The sequence below is a fragment of the Gracilinanus agilis genome, chromosome 5 (assembly GCF_016433145.1).
Source record: "Gracilinanus agilis isolate LMUSP501 chromosome 5, AgileGrace, whole genome shotgun sequence".
Classification (NCBI taxonomy): domain Eukaryota; kingdom Metazoa; phylum Chordata; class Mammalia; order Didelphimorphia; family Didelphidae; genus Gracilinanus; species Gracilinanus agilis.
Window position 1 is genome coordinate 214,287,064 of NC_058134.1, and position 16,686 is coordinate 214,303,749.

The 16,686-nt window shown below is 34.5% G+C and overlaps 1 protein-coding gene across 2 annotated transcripts in view; it reads left to right on the top strand.

Moving 5' to 3' along the window:
• The window catches only part of GXYLT1 (glucoside xylosyltransferase 1), a 53,946-nt gene extending 37,841 nt beyond the window's left edge, over positions 1-16,105 (top strand). For both annotated transcript variants that reach the window (XM_044679961.1, XM_044679962.1), the window contains 3 exons: positions 6,056-6,179; positions 6,505-6,677; positions 15,199-16,105. In XM_044679961.1, coding sequence (XP_044535896.1) covers positions 6,056-6,179; positions 6,505-6,677; positions 15,199-15,360 — 459 coding nt within the window. In that variant the 3' untranslated portion in view covers positions 15,361-16,105. The remainder of the gene's footprint in view (positions 1-6,055; positions 6,180-6,504; positions 6,678-15,198) is intronic.
• The last annotated feature ends 581 nt before the right edge of the window (positions 16,106-16,686 follow it).

The following is a 16,686-nucleotide window of genomic DNA, read 5'->3' on the forward strand; positions in this document are numbered from 1 at the left end:
TTGGGATTAATCAGGGTCAATGAAGTGGGTACAGAGGAGATCCTTTGACAAAAAGAATGACTTGGCCATGCTAGTAATAATTTTGCCAGTTTCTTCATGTAATTTTGATATTTCTCTGATGTATTATAGTGCATTCTGGCATATAATTCCTCACTTTAATTAGCAATAGAATTTTAAATACTGGAAAAGCACCCAGTATTCGTAGTAGTGCCCCACTTGTCAGATTTTCAGAAGAAATGGAATAATGCTAATTTTAACATTTATAAAAACCATTTAGATTTTGAAATAATACTTGATTTTGTCAAAAGATCAAAATTGGCAAAGTTCATACTACCAATACAGGGAGCAAATAAAAAAAAATATATATATATATATATGTATATAATTTTAAAATTTTATAAAACTAGAACATTTGTTTTTTATAAAGGAAATTATTGTTTACCTTTGGAACAAAACTTTCATAATTTTATTATCTCTCATTTTACATATTTATTATTATGTATGCATTTAAAATTGACTTAATTTCTGATCACTATATTTCCTTGAAATATGTCTTGTATGGGTTGCTCATGAGGTTACTTATATGAAAAAATTTACTATGATGTTTGAAATATTCTGCTTTATGCCAGAAATTGACTGAATAGATAAAAATTTATTTTTCCCCTTGAGTTTCTAATTTATAAAAGGAATAGCCTATATACATTGACTCCATTCCTTACCATCCTTTGAGTCCTCATTGCCTCCTGTAATCATTCAACTAAAATGTTTTTTTCCAAGATTATGAGCAGTGTCTTATTTGCTAAGTTCAAAGATGTATTATTCTTTGTCCTGATTATTTTTGTCTTTTCAGAATTATTTAATAGTAGCCACCACCTTCTTCCTTATACTTTCTTTTCCTGTGGTTTGTCTGTCACTGTTCTCTCCTAGGTTTTTCTTAAGTGTTTTTATTATTTCTTGGGGTCATAGATATATGACTGGGGAAGGGATCTTAAGGATCTTCTATTTGAGCCCCTTTTCCTGCTCCCATCCTCATTAGATAGATGAGGCCCAAGGAGTTTAAGTGACTTACCTAGTGAAAAAGGACACCTCCCTTTGTTTTCTTTGATGTAATTAATCAGAAACCTTTAATGTGATCAGAAACTTAAGATCCTTCAGCATTGATTGTAAGTACAGACACATCTGCAGAGAAAGGAAGTTGAAACCAATGATTCAGGAAATTGATCCCACAAGCACTCCCCCCTTGGGCAGTGCCACAAATTAAGGAACTATGATTGCTTCCTAAGATGCGACATGGGAGAACTAATGGGTGGAGAAAAATGTTTATAAGCTGAGACCCAGCATAAAGTGGGACTTTTCCGATTCAGTTCTGATTTGCACTCATTCTCTGGGATTTAGACTCTGGTGGCTCTTGCTGAAAAAGACATTGATATTCTAAAGGAACTTGGATTTGGACTTGGGCGCTGCCTGGAGACTCTTACTCTGGGCACTCTTGCTGAAGGAATGCTGCTGCTCTTCTGGCTGGATATTGGACTCAGGGAGTGGGAAGGGCTGGATTTCATCGGAATAGCATTTATGGTGGTAGGCTAGGCAACCCTCTACCTCCTTCCTATATTTCCCTCTCTTTACTATCTCTCCTTTGTTGTAATAAAGCTTCTAAAGCTAGTAACAGCCTCATAATTTTAATTATAATTATTACAATTTGGCGACCACCCTTTTTAACTATTAACCTAAAATCACAAAGGAAGTCAGATTCACCTTTCTTCTTCCCTCAAGCATGAGGATCCTTCAAAATGCCCTTTGGGGATCATGTTGCCACACTTTAAATTTGGGATCTCATCTTTTTCTGTGACTTTAGTTATCATGGAAGACTTCCATATCCACATCTATAACTCAAAATTCTCTAACATCCAGGTTAGCATCTCCCAAACTATCTAGTGCAGTCATTCCCAAAGTGGGCACTACCGCCCCCTGGTGGGTGTTGCAGTGATCCAGGAGGAGTGGTGATGGCCACAGGTGCATTTATCTTTCCTATTAATTGCCATTAAAATTTTTAAAAAATTAATTTCCAGGGGGCTAAGCAATACTTTTTCTGGAAAGGGCGGTAGGCCAAAAAAGTTTGGGAACCACTGATCTAGTGTGTCTTTGCCTAGATGTCCCCCAAACACCTCAGACTGGACTATTAACAATTCCTTTATCTTGTTCTACCTACCTCCAGTGCATTTATAAAGCTCTGACCCACCCCTAACCCTCCTCTCCCCATCCCACTCTACCCTTCTTAGGCCCTTCCCCTTCTTATGGCCTGGGATGTACTCACTTCTTATCCCTAGCTCTGAAATCCTTCATGGCCAGTTTGTGGGAGCTAGTACTTCTGTAGAGCCTTCCTTTATCTTTCCAACTAAATGATTTTTCTCCATATGTTTTAATTTTAAGCTGAGAACAGAGGCTATTGCTTTTGTATGCTCAGTATGCACTAAGATTCTATTGAACATGACTTCCAAGTTATATGACCAACAAAGATGGGAGACTAGACTTTTTCTCTAGTCCTCAGGAAATGAAACCCTCAAAACTCCCTCAAATAATAATTTTATGCAAGAGGTAAAGTAAATTGCAGCTATCTGCACAGGCTAAGACATAAAAGAAGTCTAACAGTATTATAGCCTATTGAATTAATAGCAGAGAAAGCTGATAGCTACCCTGCTCAGGTAGCCCCAGCCCTCCAACTCCCCCGTACTACTCCAGCTGGGTAATACATCCTGACTCCACAATTTGTGCTCTGGGATTCATTCAGCAATTTCTTGACTTTTGATACAGTCTTTGCCAGCATACCCTGCTCTTGGCCTTACCACCAGCCTCTGGAAACAAGCAACAGACTGAATTCTGTCTATTCTCCTCTCCCACTTCCCAAAGAAGAGGATGTGTAGGAAAACATTTGGCTAGCAATGTGCTACAGCATTATTGGAGACTTAAAGAATAGAAGGATCTGAGGCAGAGAAGGTTGCATGGGCGTAATGAAGGGGACAATTTAAAAAAAAACTTGAGAGAGCTTGTTTGAAATGATGCAGAGTGAAGTTAGGAGAATCATAAAACCCATTTACAAGTGTCCCAACTCTTTTGTCATTTTAGCCAGTCTGACAGGTATAAGGTATCTCAGAATTGTTTTGGTTTGCCTTTCTCTAATCAGTAGTGATTTAGAGCATTTTTTCATATACCTATGTAGGCTTTGATTTCTTCATCTGTAAATTGTTCAGATCTTTCATCCATTTGTCAATTGGAAGATACCTCTTCTGCTTAGAAATTTGACAAAGTTCTGCATATATTTTAGTTATGAGATTTGTCTCTAAAAAGCTGTCTATAAAATCCCCCTCCCCCTAATTTTCTGCTTGACAATATTTGTTTTACTTGTAGAAAAACTTTTCAATTTAATGTACTCAAAATTATTCATTTTACATTTCACAATTCTCTCCATCTCTTGTTGATTCATAAATTCTTCTCCTATCCATAAATCTGCTAGGTAATATGTTCCCTGTTCTTCTAATTTACTTGTATCTCCTTTTAACTCTAGATCATGTATCCATTTTGTTCTTAGCGCGTGGTATAAAATTTTGATATGTACTTAGTTTTTGTCAAACTGCTTTTTAGTTGTCCCGATAATTTTTACCAAGTAATGATTTCTTGTTCCAAAATCCTTGCTCTATGCTTTTGTCAAATATAATGTTATTGCAATGTTTTACTGTTGTTTATTGTATGTCTGTTCTGTTCTACTGATCTACATTTCTGAGCTACTGATCTGTCCTTTCTGTTTCTCAGCCAATACCAAATAGTTCTGATAATTACTGCTTCATAATACAATTTAAAATCTGGTAGTTCTAAACATCCTAAGTTAACTTTTTTTTATTAATTTTTTGATACTCTTGATATTTGTTCTTCCAAATGAATTTCATTATTATTTTTCCTCAGTAAAATAATTTTTTGGTAATTTAATTGGGATGGCATTGAATAAGTAGATTCATTTAGGTAGGTCTGTCATTTTAATTATATTGGCTCTGCCTATACATGAATTATTAATATTTCTCCAATTATTTAGACCTGACTTTATTTGTGTAAAAAGTGTTTCATAATTATGTTCATGTAGTTCCTGGGTCTGTTTTGCCATTTTATTCCTAGGTATTTTATTCTGTCTATGGTTATTTTAAGTGGAGTATCTCTTTCAATCTTCTTACGGGACTTTATGTGGATTTATTTTATATCCTGCTACTTTGCTAAAATTATTGATAGTTTCAGCTGACTTTTTAATTGAATCTCTTAAGATTTTCCACATATGCCATCATGTCATCTGCAAACAGAGATTATTTTGTTACCTCTTTGCGCATTCTGATTCCTTCATTTTCTTTTTCTTCTATTATTGCTATTGCTAGCAATTTCTAATAATATGTTAAACAGCATTGGTAATAATAGGCATCCTTTTTTCACTCCAAGTCTTATTGAGATGGCTTTTAGCTTATTCCCTTTGCATATAATACTTGCTGATAGTTTGAGGTAGAGGCTTCATATCTTTTTAAGAAAAAATCCATTTATACCTATGTTTTCCAGTGTTTTATAAGTATGAGTATTGTATTTTGTTAAAAGGTTTTTTCTGCATTTATTGCAATAATTGTGTTTTTAAATTACTTTTGTTATTGATAGTTTTCCTTATTTTAAACCTATCTTTCATTCTGTTATGCATCTCCACATAACAATTCCTAGCATTTTATTTAGGATTTTTGCTGCCATATTCATTAATGAGAATGATGTATAAATTTCTTTATCTAATTTAGCTCTTCCTGTTTTAGGTATCAGCACCATATATGTTTTGTAAAAGGAGTTCTATAAAACTCCTTCTTTACTTGTTTCAAATAATTCATCTAATACTGCAATTAGTTGATCCTTAAACGTTTGGTGGAATTCACTTGTAAATCCACCTGGTCCTGATCTTTTTTTTGCTAGGAAGTTAATTCACGGCTTGTTCGATTTTTCCTAAAATAGGTATAGGTAGTTAATTTTTTTAAAGTGTTATTCCATTTCTAATGCATTTTAAAATCTGTTTTCAAAATTATTGAGAAAAAGAACTCCTAATAATCATTTTCATGAGTGGTATATTCACCCTTTTCATCTTTAATGTAGTGATTTGGTTTTCTCCCCCCACCCCTTTTTTAAAATCAGATTAACCAATGGCTTATCAGGTGTTTTTTTTTTTTTTCTTTCATAAAACCAACTCCTAGACTTATTTGCTAATTCAGTGGTTTTCTTACATTCAATTTTACTTATTTCACCTTTAATTTTTAGGATTTCTAATTTGGTGTTTAATTTGTTCTTTTCCTAGTTTCTTAAATTGTATTCCAAATTCATTCATCTTTTCTTTATTTTATTAATATGAGCATTTAGAGCGGTAAATTCCTCTAATTACTGCTTTTGCTACATCCCATACTTTTGGTATGTTATCTCTCATTATTATCATCCTCTTTAATGAAATTATTGTTTTTAGGATTTGCTCTTTAATCCATTCATTCTTTAAGATTAAATTATTTAGCCTGTAATTAGTTTTCATTTTTTGTTTCCATGGTCCCTTATATGCAATTTTTATTGCATTATGACCTTGCATTTAATATTTCTGTTTTTCTTAATTTAACTATAATAATGTTTTAGTGTCCTAATGTATGGTTAGCTTTTGTAAAGGTGCTATATACCACTGAGTAGAAGGTATACTCTTTTCTGTTCCTATCCAATTTTCTCCAGATAGCTATCATATTTAACTTACCTAAGATTCTCTTCATCTCCTTGACTTCTTGTTTATTATTGATTCTAAGATAGAAAGGAAGATTTAGAAAAAAAAAATTTTAAGACAGCTTTTTCATAGGAGAAACCAAGAATAAAAAGCCAAGAACTAAATGCCACTTTTTTCCTTGTTTTCCTATAAGTTTTTATGAGACTTAAAAATGAGAAATTTTCAAATCAGTCCATTGATAATTTCTTTTGAGACTATACTTAAAAATAAGCTTAATGTGTTTTTTCCTTACAGAATGACATGACAACTGCATATCTACAATGGGGAGAGATACTTATGCCATTACTTAAAAAATACAAACTGAATATCACATGGGGTGATCAAGATTTATTAAATATAATGTTTTTTCATAATCCAGGTAATTATATGTATTTTCTAACTTTTAAACATACTTTTTTGAAGACACCGATAATTATTAGTCATCAGAAATGAAGAATTATCATGGTTTTCAATGAGTATTCTTGTCATCATTTATATTTAAATATTTTTCTGTATATCTTTTGTAGTCATGTTCTAAATAACAAGTTTTATTTTCAGTTTAGTAAATTTTGTCATGTAAAAATTCTGTATTAAATACTAAGGTTTTCCCCAAATATTAACTCCATAGAAAACTTCTCAAAAGTTTATTTTTAAAGTTATGTTCATCACTAAATCTTTCTCATGGATTGTTTTTCTACATTTAGAAAGCCTTTTTGTTTTTCCATGCCACTGGAATTATCGGCCTGATCATTGTATCTATGGAAGCAATTGTCGAGAAGCTGAAGAAGAAGGAATTTTTATTCTCCATGGGAACAGAGGTGTTTACCATGATGATAAGCAGCCAGTTTTTAGAGCCATTTATGAAGCACTGCGAAATGTAAGCATTTGCTCTTTTAATTAGGTTTTTGGGAAAAGTAAAACAACAAATGGTCCTTTTGTTTCTTGTTCTCTCCACCCCTTTTCTAAATTATGTCATCACACTTTCTTGTCTTCAACCCCATCTATTTTAGTTAGGGGTCTTATGGGGAAAAACCTGGGGGTTAAGTTAAATATTTATCTGGGTTCAGAAGGGTGAGTAGGAGACAGGAATGTACAATAGGTGGGGACTTAACAAGCTGGGAAATTGGGTTTGGCAGTTTGGGAAATGGCAGTCGACAGGAGTGACTGTTGGGCCTTAACTGCCAGCCACACTGACCCACCTAGCCAGGGAGTCGGCTTATAAACAAAAGTTTAATTTAAGAAAACTATAGTCTAAAGAAGGGAAAAGGGGTTTCTATTCTACCAGTCTATGGGCAAGCCTCAGGGACAGGGAATGGACTTATCTACACTAAGCTAGAAACTATAGCAGGGCAGGGCACAATGGAGATCAGGAAGGAAAGTGGGAACCTCACTGCTGAGTCCTGTCTCACTCCAACGATGTTGCAGCTCTTCCAGTACTCCTTCAGGTGGGTAGATTCTGGGAGCTAACCCAGCCCAAGTTAACCTGCAACTCAGGTTGGGATTAATAGTCTCTACCAAAATCTCCCACAAGTAGATGACAGTCTTCCTTCAGGATTCCAGGGAATCAGGGTACAAACTCCACTTCTTCTAGGGTCTCCCAGGGTCAGTTACAACTTGTCCCAACCACCATGGAGTCCATCTCAGAGCGAGAGGCCACACTTCCTGCTTCCCCATTCCATTTAGAATCCTTCAGCCCTGCTTGCTAAGTCTCCTAAATACTCATTTATTAATCTTCCTCACAACAGGGGGACATTTTTCTTGTATCTCAAAACATTAGTATGAATTCTTTGAATGAATTGGAAGACCAAGAATAGAGAAACTTTTGTAAATTTGAAGCAATTAACTCAGAATTAATTGTGGAGAGTTAAAAGGGAAGCCCCATCATGCCTTTAAAGTAGTCCCTGGTATGGTGTGACCAAAATAAATTCTTGTGATCTCATTTGAAATTCAAGTACTCAATTTGACACTATTATTTACAAAACTGTATTTTCTAGCACATAACCGGAATGGCATTTTCCCTAGATAGTTTCATTAGCATTCATTGTGAATCTTTCATATGTAAAGCATTGGCCTAATAAGTTCTATGGAAAGATATAGAAATGACTATAAGGTTATTTCTGCCCTCAAGGGACTTAAAGTTTAAGAAAGAGATTATTTATATATATATACATATATATATACAAATATATATATATAAAATAAAATCCAAAGTGGAGTGTCAGTAACATTTTAAAATAGGTAGAAGCAAAGTGCTATTAGGAGATAGAAGATGATGATCTTCCATCTTTAGTATCTTCCTTAATCATGGAGGTGACTTTTTTTTATCTGAATTTTGTAAATTAAGATTTAGACAAATATTGATGGGATCGGAACATTTATTGTAGGAGGAATAGTGTAGGCAAAGGCAGGAAAGCTCACGAAGTATGTTCCAGAAATGGTGAGAAGTTTAGCTTAGCCAAAGTATAAATTATGTAAAGGATAGCACTGAGAGGTGAAACTGAATAGGTATAGAATATTGGCATGGAAGGTTATCTAAAGGTTATCTAGTCCATGAATATCCAGCCTTTCTTCAAATACCTCTAGTATTGAATAGGAAAAATGCTTTCCCCTCCTTTATTTATTTTTAACATTTATTTTAAAATTTTTTGTTTCATATTTACTCCCTCTGAACCCTCCCCCTCCTACTGAGAAGGCAAACAGTATATCAGTTATATGTGTAAAGCACACATTTCCATATTAACCTTGTTAGGGGAAAAAAGGTAAGAAAAATAAAGTGGGGAAAAAAACACACAGAGTTCCATCAGATTTCTCTCTAGAGGTAGATGTCATTTTTCTTCATGGATCCTTTGGAATTTTCTTAGACCATTTTTTTGATAAGGATATTGTTACAATATTGCAGTTACTGTATACAATATTCTCCTGGTTCTTCTCACTTCATTTTGCATTAGTTCAAATAAATCTTCCCAGGTTTTTCTGAAACCATTTGGCTCATCATTTCTTAGAATACAATAGTAAATATTCCATCATAATCACATACCACAATTTATATGGCCATTCCTCAAATGAGGGTATTCCCTCAATAACCAATTCTTTGCCACCACAAAAAGAGCTGCTATTAATATTTTTGTACATGTAGGTCTTTTTCCCTTTTCTTTGATCTCTTTAGGATACAATACAAACCTCGTGGCATTGCTGGGTCAAAAGGGTATGCAGAATTTATAACTCTTTGAGCATAGTTCCACAATGGTTGGACCAATTAAAATTATACCAGCAATACATTAATGTCCTTATTTTTCTATATCCCTTCCAGCATGCCATGTTAGCCAAGGAAAAAGTCTTAAAGTAGTCCATTCTATTTTTAGGAAACTAATTATGTAGAAAATTTTATCCAACCTGTTTTCTCTTTCTATGATTTCTATTTATTGCTCCTCGGGGACCAAATATGACAGTTCTAAACACTTATTTCATATGACAGACTTCCAGATACTTGAAGAGCAGTAACCCTAGGTTTTTTTCTCTAGAGTCTAGACTAAATAACTCCTGGTTTCTGTAGTCTTCAATTCCTTCAGCATCCCAGTTGAACTTTTTATTTAAGTACATCCTATGTTATGGCACTTAGAATTGAATCTTGTACTTTTGTCCCACATTTTCAGAAAAACACTAATAAAATAAACTGAAGAGTATTCAGAGGAGGGTAACCAGAATAGTGATTAGACCAGGTGAAGGAACTCTGGAAATGTATGAAAAAGATTTAAGGGAGACATGATAACTTTCTTCAATTATTAGAAGGAACATCATGAAGAAGAGAAATTAGTCTTGTTTGACCCAAAAAGCAAAATTAGGAGCAATAGCACAATTGCAAAGATGCACACTTAAGCTTTTATTTGAAGAAAAACAAACAAGAAAAATTCCTAACAAAGTTAAATGAGTTTATTTCTCTTCACTTGACATCTTCAAAAAAGGCTGGATTGTAGCATGTTAGGTATGTTGTAAAGGGACAAATACAGTTTGGTCTTTGTGGTTCTAAGATATCTTCCAAGTCTGAAAGTCTATATTTAGTCTGTTCGGGGCAGAATACAGTGATGGAACTATCATTTCTTTTTTATTCAAGACTAACTCATTTGTCTGTTAACTCACAAAACTATTTCTTCCTCATCTTGTATGGATAATTTTATTTCTTTTTATTTAATTTCACCTTTTTTAGATTCGGCCCATCATTCTAGTCTTATCGGGGTTTTTTGGAGCCCTGAAATCTTTTTGTTAGCCTCCTTTTTGTACTATCCACACAGAGGTGTGGATAAACATACCATCTTTGCTGTTATCATTGATAAAAACATTGATGCCTTGTGCTACTAGAGATTTCCCTTAAAGCCTTTTCAACCAATTGCAAACCCTAATTCTGTTTATCATTTAGTCTATATCATCCATCTTATCCATGAGAGCAATACAGAAAGACTTTCCCCTCTTTTCTAAATTTTTGAATACCAGAACATTTTTCCTACTCAAAGCTCTTTCCCTTTCTTCACAATCTTGAGAGATCAAGCAATTTTTCAGCATTCACATCTGTAAATTCCTTTAGTACCCAGAGAGGCAGTATGTTGTAGTGCATAGTATTGGACTTGGGAGTCAGGAAAGACCAAAGTTCAGATCCTGACCCTGATACTTAGAAATTCTATGTGATCTTAACTAATTCATTTAAGCCAGTGACGGGCAAACTTTTTAAAGAGGGGGCCAAAGGAAAGGAAATGCTCATGTGTCAGTCTGTGTCTAAGGCAACTCTTTCGAAGTTTCATTGTATTGTATCCTCCTCACTGTATTCGTCAGATTAGGAATAATGTCCAACATGCTGGCTTGAACTCGTTGACTTTGGGGACTACTAACTGTGCTCTCTTATCACTTGCATTTGAGCTTTTTTTTTTTTTTAATTTATCATTCTAAATTTGACTAGCAAACATGGACATTTTATACACAGAACAGAAGCATCAATCAAGTATTTATTATGTACCTATTATGTGCAGGCACTGGAGTTACAAATACAAAGAATGAAGTAATCCTTACTTTCAAAGGCTACTTAATTCTAATGTAGTGATTCCCAAAGTGGGCGCTACTGCTCACTGGTGGGTGCTGGAGCGGTGATGGCCACAGGTGCATTTATCTTTCCTATTAATTGCCATTAAAATTTTTTTAAAATTAATTTCTAGGGGACTAAGTAATATTTTTTCTGGAAAGAGGGTGGTAGGCCAAAAAAGTTTGGGAACCGCTGATCTAATGGAAGGAGACAAATAAGTGCACATAAAATATATACAGCGAGCGTGTGTGTGTGTGTGTAAGTTAATTCAAAGCTTATTAAATACAAGATAATTTAGATAATTGGACACACTTGCAGTTGGGTCAAAGAGATTTTCTTAAAAAGTAGTGCTTATGTGATCCTACCTAATTGCTTAGTATTTAAATGAACTCTTTCTAGCAGTTTACAATATTTTTTTCTTTGCTTTGTGAGCTCTAGGTCTGTGCTATTCCTGTTAGTTTTCATGTAGACAGTTTCATTTATGATTTCTAGGCTTTGGTGCAGGGCAGGGGCATGAGGGAGGGTTGTAGATGTGGTGCCATGTTTTTCAGGTGGAACTATGATTCTTAAATAGTCTCTACTTAGCTTATTTTTCAAGTCAGTTGCTTTCAATAATAGATAACTTATATCTTACCCCATTTCTTTCACTCTTTGTTTTGTTCTAATATTTCTTGTCTCATGGAATCATAGGATTGTTTGACTATTTTGATTTTCAGTGAGTTTTTTATTTAAATAATGTTATCAATTTTTCTCTTCTAAGCTGGTAATTTTTTCCATTAAATTTCTTATTTCATTTTTTTAAAACATTTTTTAATATTCATTTTTAACATGTTTACATGCTTCATGCCCCTACTTTCCCCTTCAACCCCCACTCTCCCCCCACCCATGGCCGATGACGCGCATTTCCACTGGTTGTCAATCAAGACCTATTTCCAAATTGTTGATAGTTGCATTGGTGTGGTAGTTTCAAGTCTACATCCTCAATCATGTCCACCCCAACCCATGCGTTCAAGCAATTGTTTATCTTCTATGTTTCCTCTCCTGCAGTCCTTCCTCTGAATGTGGGTAGCATCTTTACCATAAATCCCTCAGAGCTGTCTTGTGTCATTGCATTGCTGCTAGTACAGAAGTCTGTTACATTCGATTGTACCACAGTGTATCAGTTTCTGTGTACAATGTTCTTCTGGCTCTGCTCCTTTTGCTCTGCATCAATTCCTGGAGGTCTTTCCAGTTCACATGGAACTCCTCCAGTTTATTATTCCTTTGAGCACAATAGTATTCCATCACCAGCATATACCACAGTTTGTTCAGCCATTCCCCAATTGAAGGACATCCCCTCCTTTTCCAGTTTTTTGCCACCACAAAAGGCGCAGCCATAAATATTTTCATACAAGTCTGTTTATCCATGATCTCTTTGGGGTACAAACCCAACAATGGTATGGCTGGATCAAAGGGCAGGCATTCTTTTATAGCCCTTTGAGCATAGTTCCAAATTGCCAGCCAGAATGGTTGGATCAGTTCACAACTCCACCAGCAATGCATTAATGTCCCATCTTATTTCATTTTTTAACAATTTCTTCCTTTGTTTCTCCCAGATACCTTTATAGTCTTTGAAGCAAAACCATTTTTCCCCATGTGGTTACTTTCTTTTAAGTTTTCCTCTTGAAAATCTTTCAACTATATTTTCACAGTATCTTTGTTTATTAAATATTTCTAGACTTAGTTCTTGATTTAGGATCTTGTCCCCATCCCTTCTCTTTGTTATTAACTTTAACATTATTAGTAAATTTTATATATTATTTAGCTTTATTATCTTACTTTTATCTTGTCCATACTGAATATGTCATAATTTTTTTTGTTTCTTTGTTAGGCCTGTTCTGGTCATCAAACCTATCTTATTCTCTTAGTAAATAACTATGGGATAGGTTTTCACTTCTTTCATTAGGATTTATTTCCCATACCTTTTTCATTTGCTAGTAGCCAGTAGAGTTCATGAGTTTATTGTTGGTTCTCTTCATGGATATAGCTTTCCATCAGTTACTTTTCCTTTCCTCCTTGTCCTTCCAACATGATATCTACTTCTTGTAGCATTTGCTTATATTTATTCATAAATACATGAAGATACACATGCATATGTATACATATTTGTTGAATCTTATTAAACATTACTTTATTCTCAAGAGCCCTTAATTCTTAAGTTTTAAGCTTGATGGAAAAATCCAAATCCTGTTCTGAGATATTATTTCCCATACTGACTTTCTCTTCCAAAGGAGCTGCTGGCAGTAGAAATAGAAAACCAAAACTTTTCTCTTGGTGACCTCTGTGGATCTAAATTATCCTTTCTTGGAGCACAAGAAGATGCTTCTTCCTCAGAATGTCTATCTAGCTCAGCTTCTATGAGAAATCTCTCTTTTTTCCTGTAAACAAAAATCAATTTTTTCACTCTCCCATCTCTGTTCCCTGATTAAAAAAATAAAGAAAATAAAGCTATTGTAACAAATATACATAGTCAAGCAATCTAAAAAATTTAGTTTATGCCCTAAAGTCCATCACTTCCCTGCGAGGAGACTGGTTGTTCATTTCTTCATGAATCTTCTGGAATCATATTTGGTCATTGCATTGATTAAAGTTCTTAAGACTTTCATAGTTACTATTTTTTCAGTATTGTTATTACACAAATTGTTCTTCAAGTTCTGCTTACTTTACTTGGCATCAAATCAATCATCTTCCAAGTTTCTCTGATCCTGTTCCTTTCATCATTCCTTATTTTCTTATAGCACAATATTATTTCAACAATATGATATTAATATAATATACTGCAATTTGTTTAGCTATTGCCCCACTTGATGGTTACCACCTTAGATTTCATCCATAAGCAACAAAGATAGTGCCATTTAATTTCTTTGGATAAGGCTTTCCTCTTCACATGGAAACACATCTGGTCACCAGGGTGATATATACTAAAGGAAATGGTGAACTCTCATGGTCTTCAGAAATCTACCATCTTGGTAGCCCTCCCTGAGCCTGGATAGAACTTTTTATATCTGTGTCAGGGGAGTAGGCGCCAATCAGGTACCCAGACTACTTTATTGAACCTGGGAAATCCAGACCCTGTGCCCTCCTCTTTACTCTAGTCCAGGTCCTCCTCCCTTAACCAGTATCCCAGCTAACCTCTGACATTGCCTTCTCACCCTCTGACCTTTCCTTTATACTACTGCCAAAATAATCATCCTTCAGCTCCATCTTTATCTGTTTTCTCTGTAATCAAACTTACCCATTACTGCCCATCATAAACATTCTGACATTTTTAGGCACTAACAGCACATAGGCAAGCCTTGGTGCCTAGAGAATGAACTGTCCTTTAGTCAGGAAGACTTGGGTTCAAGTCTTGCCTCCGATACTAACTTTATGTTCTTGGTGGCTTAAGTCATTTTCTGAGTGTAAGTCACAGATGAGTTACTTTTTTTGCATTGGTGAAGGGAATTTACACACCATCAGTTATAGTTCTCAATTTTTATATTCTCCCCTTTGTATTCCTTCCCTCAAAAAAACCCCACAAACATAGTTAATATCTGGAATGGGCAAACGCCAGTGGCTAGGATCAAATATGAACTGTTTTGTTGGGCACTTAGAGTTTTTCATCCACTATTTGCTACTTTTCCAGGCTTCTTAATGTAGTGTTCCTCACAAATAACACTCCATTGCCATTGTAATTATTTGCATTGGCTGTCCTTTTTTTTATATTAACAGTAAAAATAATAGTCATGAATTAATTACAAATAAATGAAGAGAAACCACAAGTAGAAAATTCTCCTTTGCCCCAAGAGAGGGCACTGGGGCACCCAGGGGTCTGGCCCCCAGCCCCAGATAAATAAGTGGAGGTCAGGGGCAGTGGGGTCGTTGCCTAGGGAAAAAGTGTGGGACAGGATGGGAACTAGATCTTCACTTTGATTCTCAATATCTCCAGTTCAACTCAAGAACCATGTTGGCCCCCAGCTTCTAGCGCTGCCCTCTCTAAGGTTCCTTCCACCTATCTATATATTTTGTATGTAACTATTTATGTATATGTTGTCTTTCCTTTTAGAATGTAAGCTTCTTGAGAAAGGGCTGCTAATGCTTTGTATCTATATCAGGGATTTGCACAATATCTGGTACTTAGGAAGCATTTAAATGCTTATTAATAGCTTGCTATTTAATTTATCAATCATGGAAGAAGTTATTTAACACTTCACTGGTAAGCAAACAAATATCGTAATGATGTTAGTTCTGCAGCAAATAAAAATGTTTTTGCTCAAAGCACAAGTTAATTTTTCATCTTTCTCATTTTTAGTGCTCTTTTGGAGATGATAAGATACATTCTTTGTTACACCCATTAGAACTGGAACTACAAAAGACTGTACATACATACTGTGGGAGAATGCACAAGATATTCACAAAACAACTAGCAAAAAGTATAAGAGACAATTATGACCGACCATCAAAAGAAAGGTGACTCTTATTGGTGAAGATTTAAATCTATGGAACTACAAAAAGAATATGTGTGGATGGGTTTTTTTTTTTTGCACAACATATAAATGTTTCAGAAGGAATTATTTATCATTTTTCCAGATAAGCTTTACCAGAGAGTAAATTGAGGTATGTTTTATTATTATGAAGAATAGGTTGGAGCCTTTTACCTAACCAGTAAGATATTCCTGACATTTGAAGTTTTGCTAATCATTGTTTGATTTCATTCCAGTATTGGTGAAAATGGACTTTGACTGATGAATAGTTTTAGTCTGTGAACTCTTAATTCTCTATTGGTTGAAAGAAATAGGGTTATGTAAGTGAAGAGCCATGTACTTCATATATAATTCTTAAAATACAAAACTGTGAATGGTAGCGATACTTTTGAGTCAGCACTAACCTCACTTTAATTTTGTGAGAATAAAGTTTTTAGGGACAGAAATTGTTTTGTCTCTTAAGGAAATGTGATATAACCGTTGACAATCTCTGTGTGCCTTTTGATGTTTCATCTCTGACATGTTAAAATAATTTTTGTGACAATCATGTTTAAAATCTTTTTGTGAACCACAAACATATTTTAAAGCAAGCTGTATAAAATAATAGAAAACTAGTATAAACTTCTGGATATTGGTTAATAATGATTTCATGTGAAATAGCTTTTCATTTGTTCTAAAGCTTGTTCAACTGTCATGTCCAAAATCAAATTTAGATTTAAATATGTTAAAATATGTTTGGACAATTTTTATTACATTAAATGAAATTCTTTTGTACATTTACTGAACATCCTAAAACTAAAAGATATCTATTCTGATATTAGAATTTTGGTGAAAATTATAATAGCATGCTAGGATAGCATTGGCAAGTGTAGTGGACCAAATTATAATTACACATTCCTACAATTAGTTATTTTAGTCATCATAGGATTGAAATGTGTTCCATTTCAACTTCTTTCTTCTACCTCAAATTTGCTTTGCCAGTTTTAAAAAATTCTTATTTTCCATCTTAGAATCAATACTGTGCATTAGTTCTAAGACAGAAGAATGGTATGGGCTAGGCAGTGGAGGTTAAGTAACTTACCCAGGATCACACAACTAGGTAGTGTCTGAGGCCAGATTAGAACACCCAGGGCCTCCTGTTTCCAGACCAGGCTCTATCCGCTGAGCCACTTGCTGTTTCCCACCCTCTTTGGCAAGTATTTTTAGGACAACAGCAACAGCATAATTTTTTAGAAAATCTATCCATGGATAGTTTGTAACTAAGGGAAAATTTACTGATTATACTAGGGGAAAAAAATTATTTCCACAAATTGCAT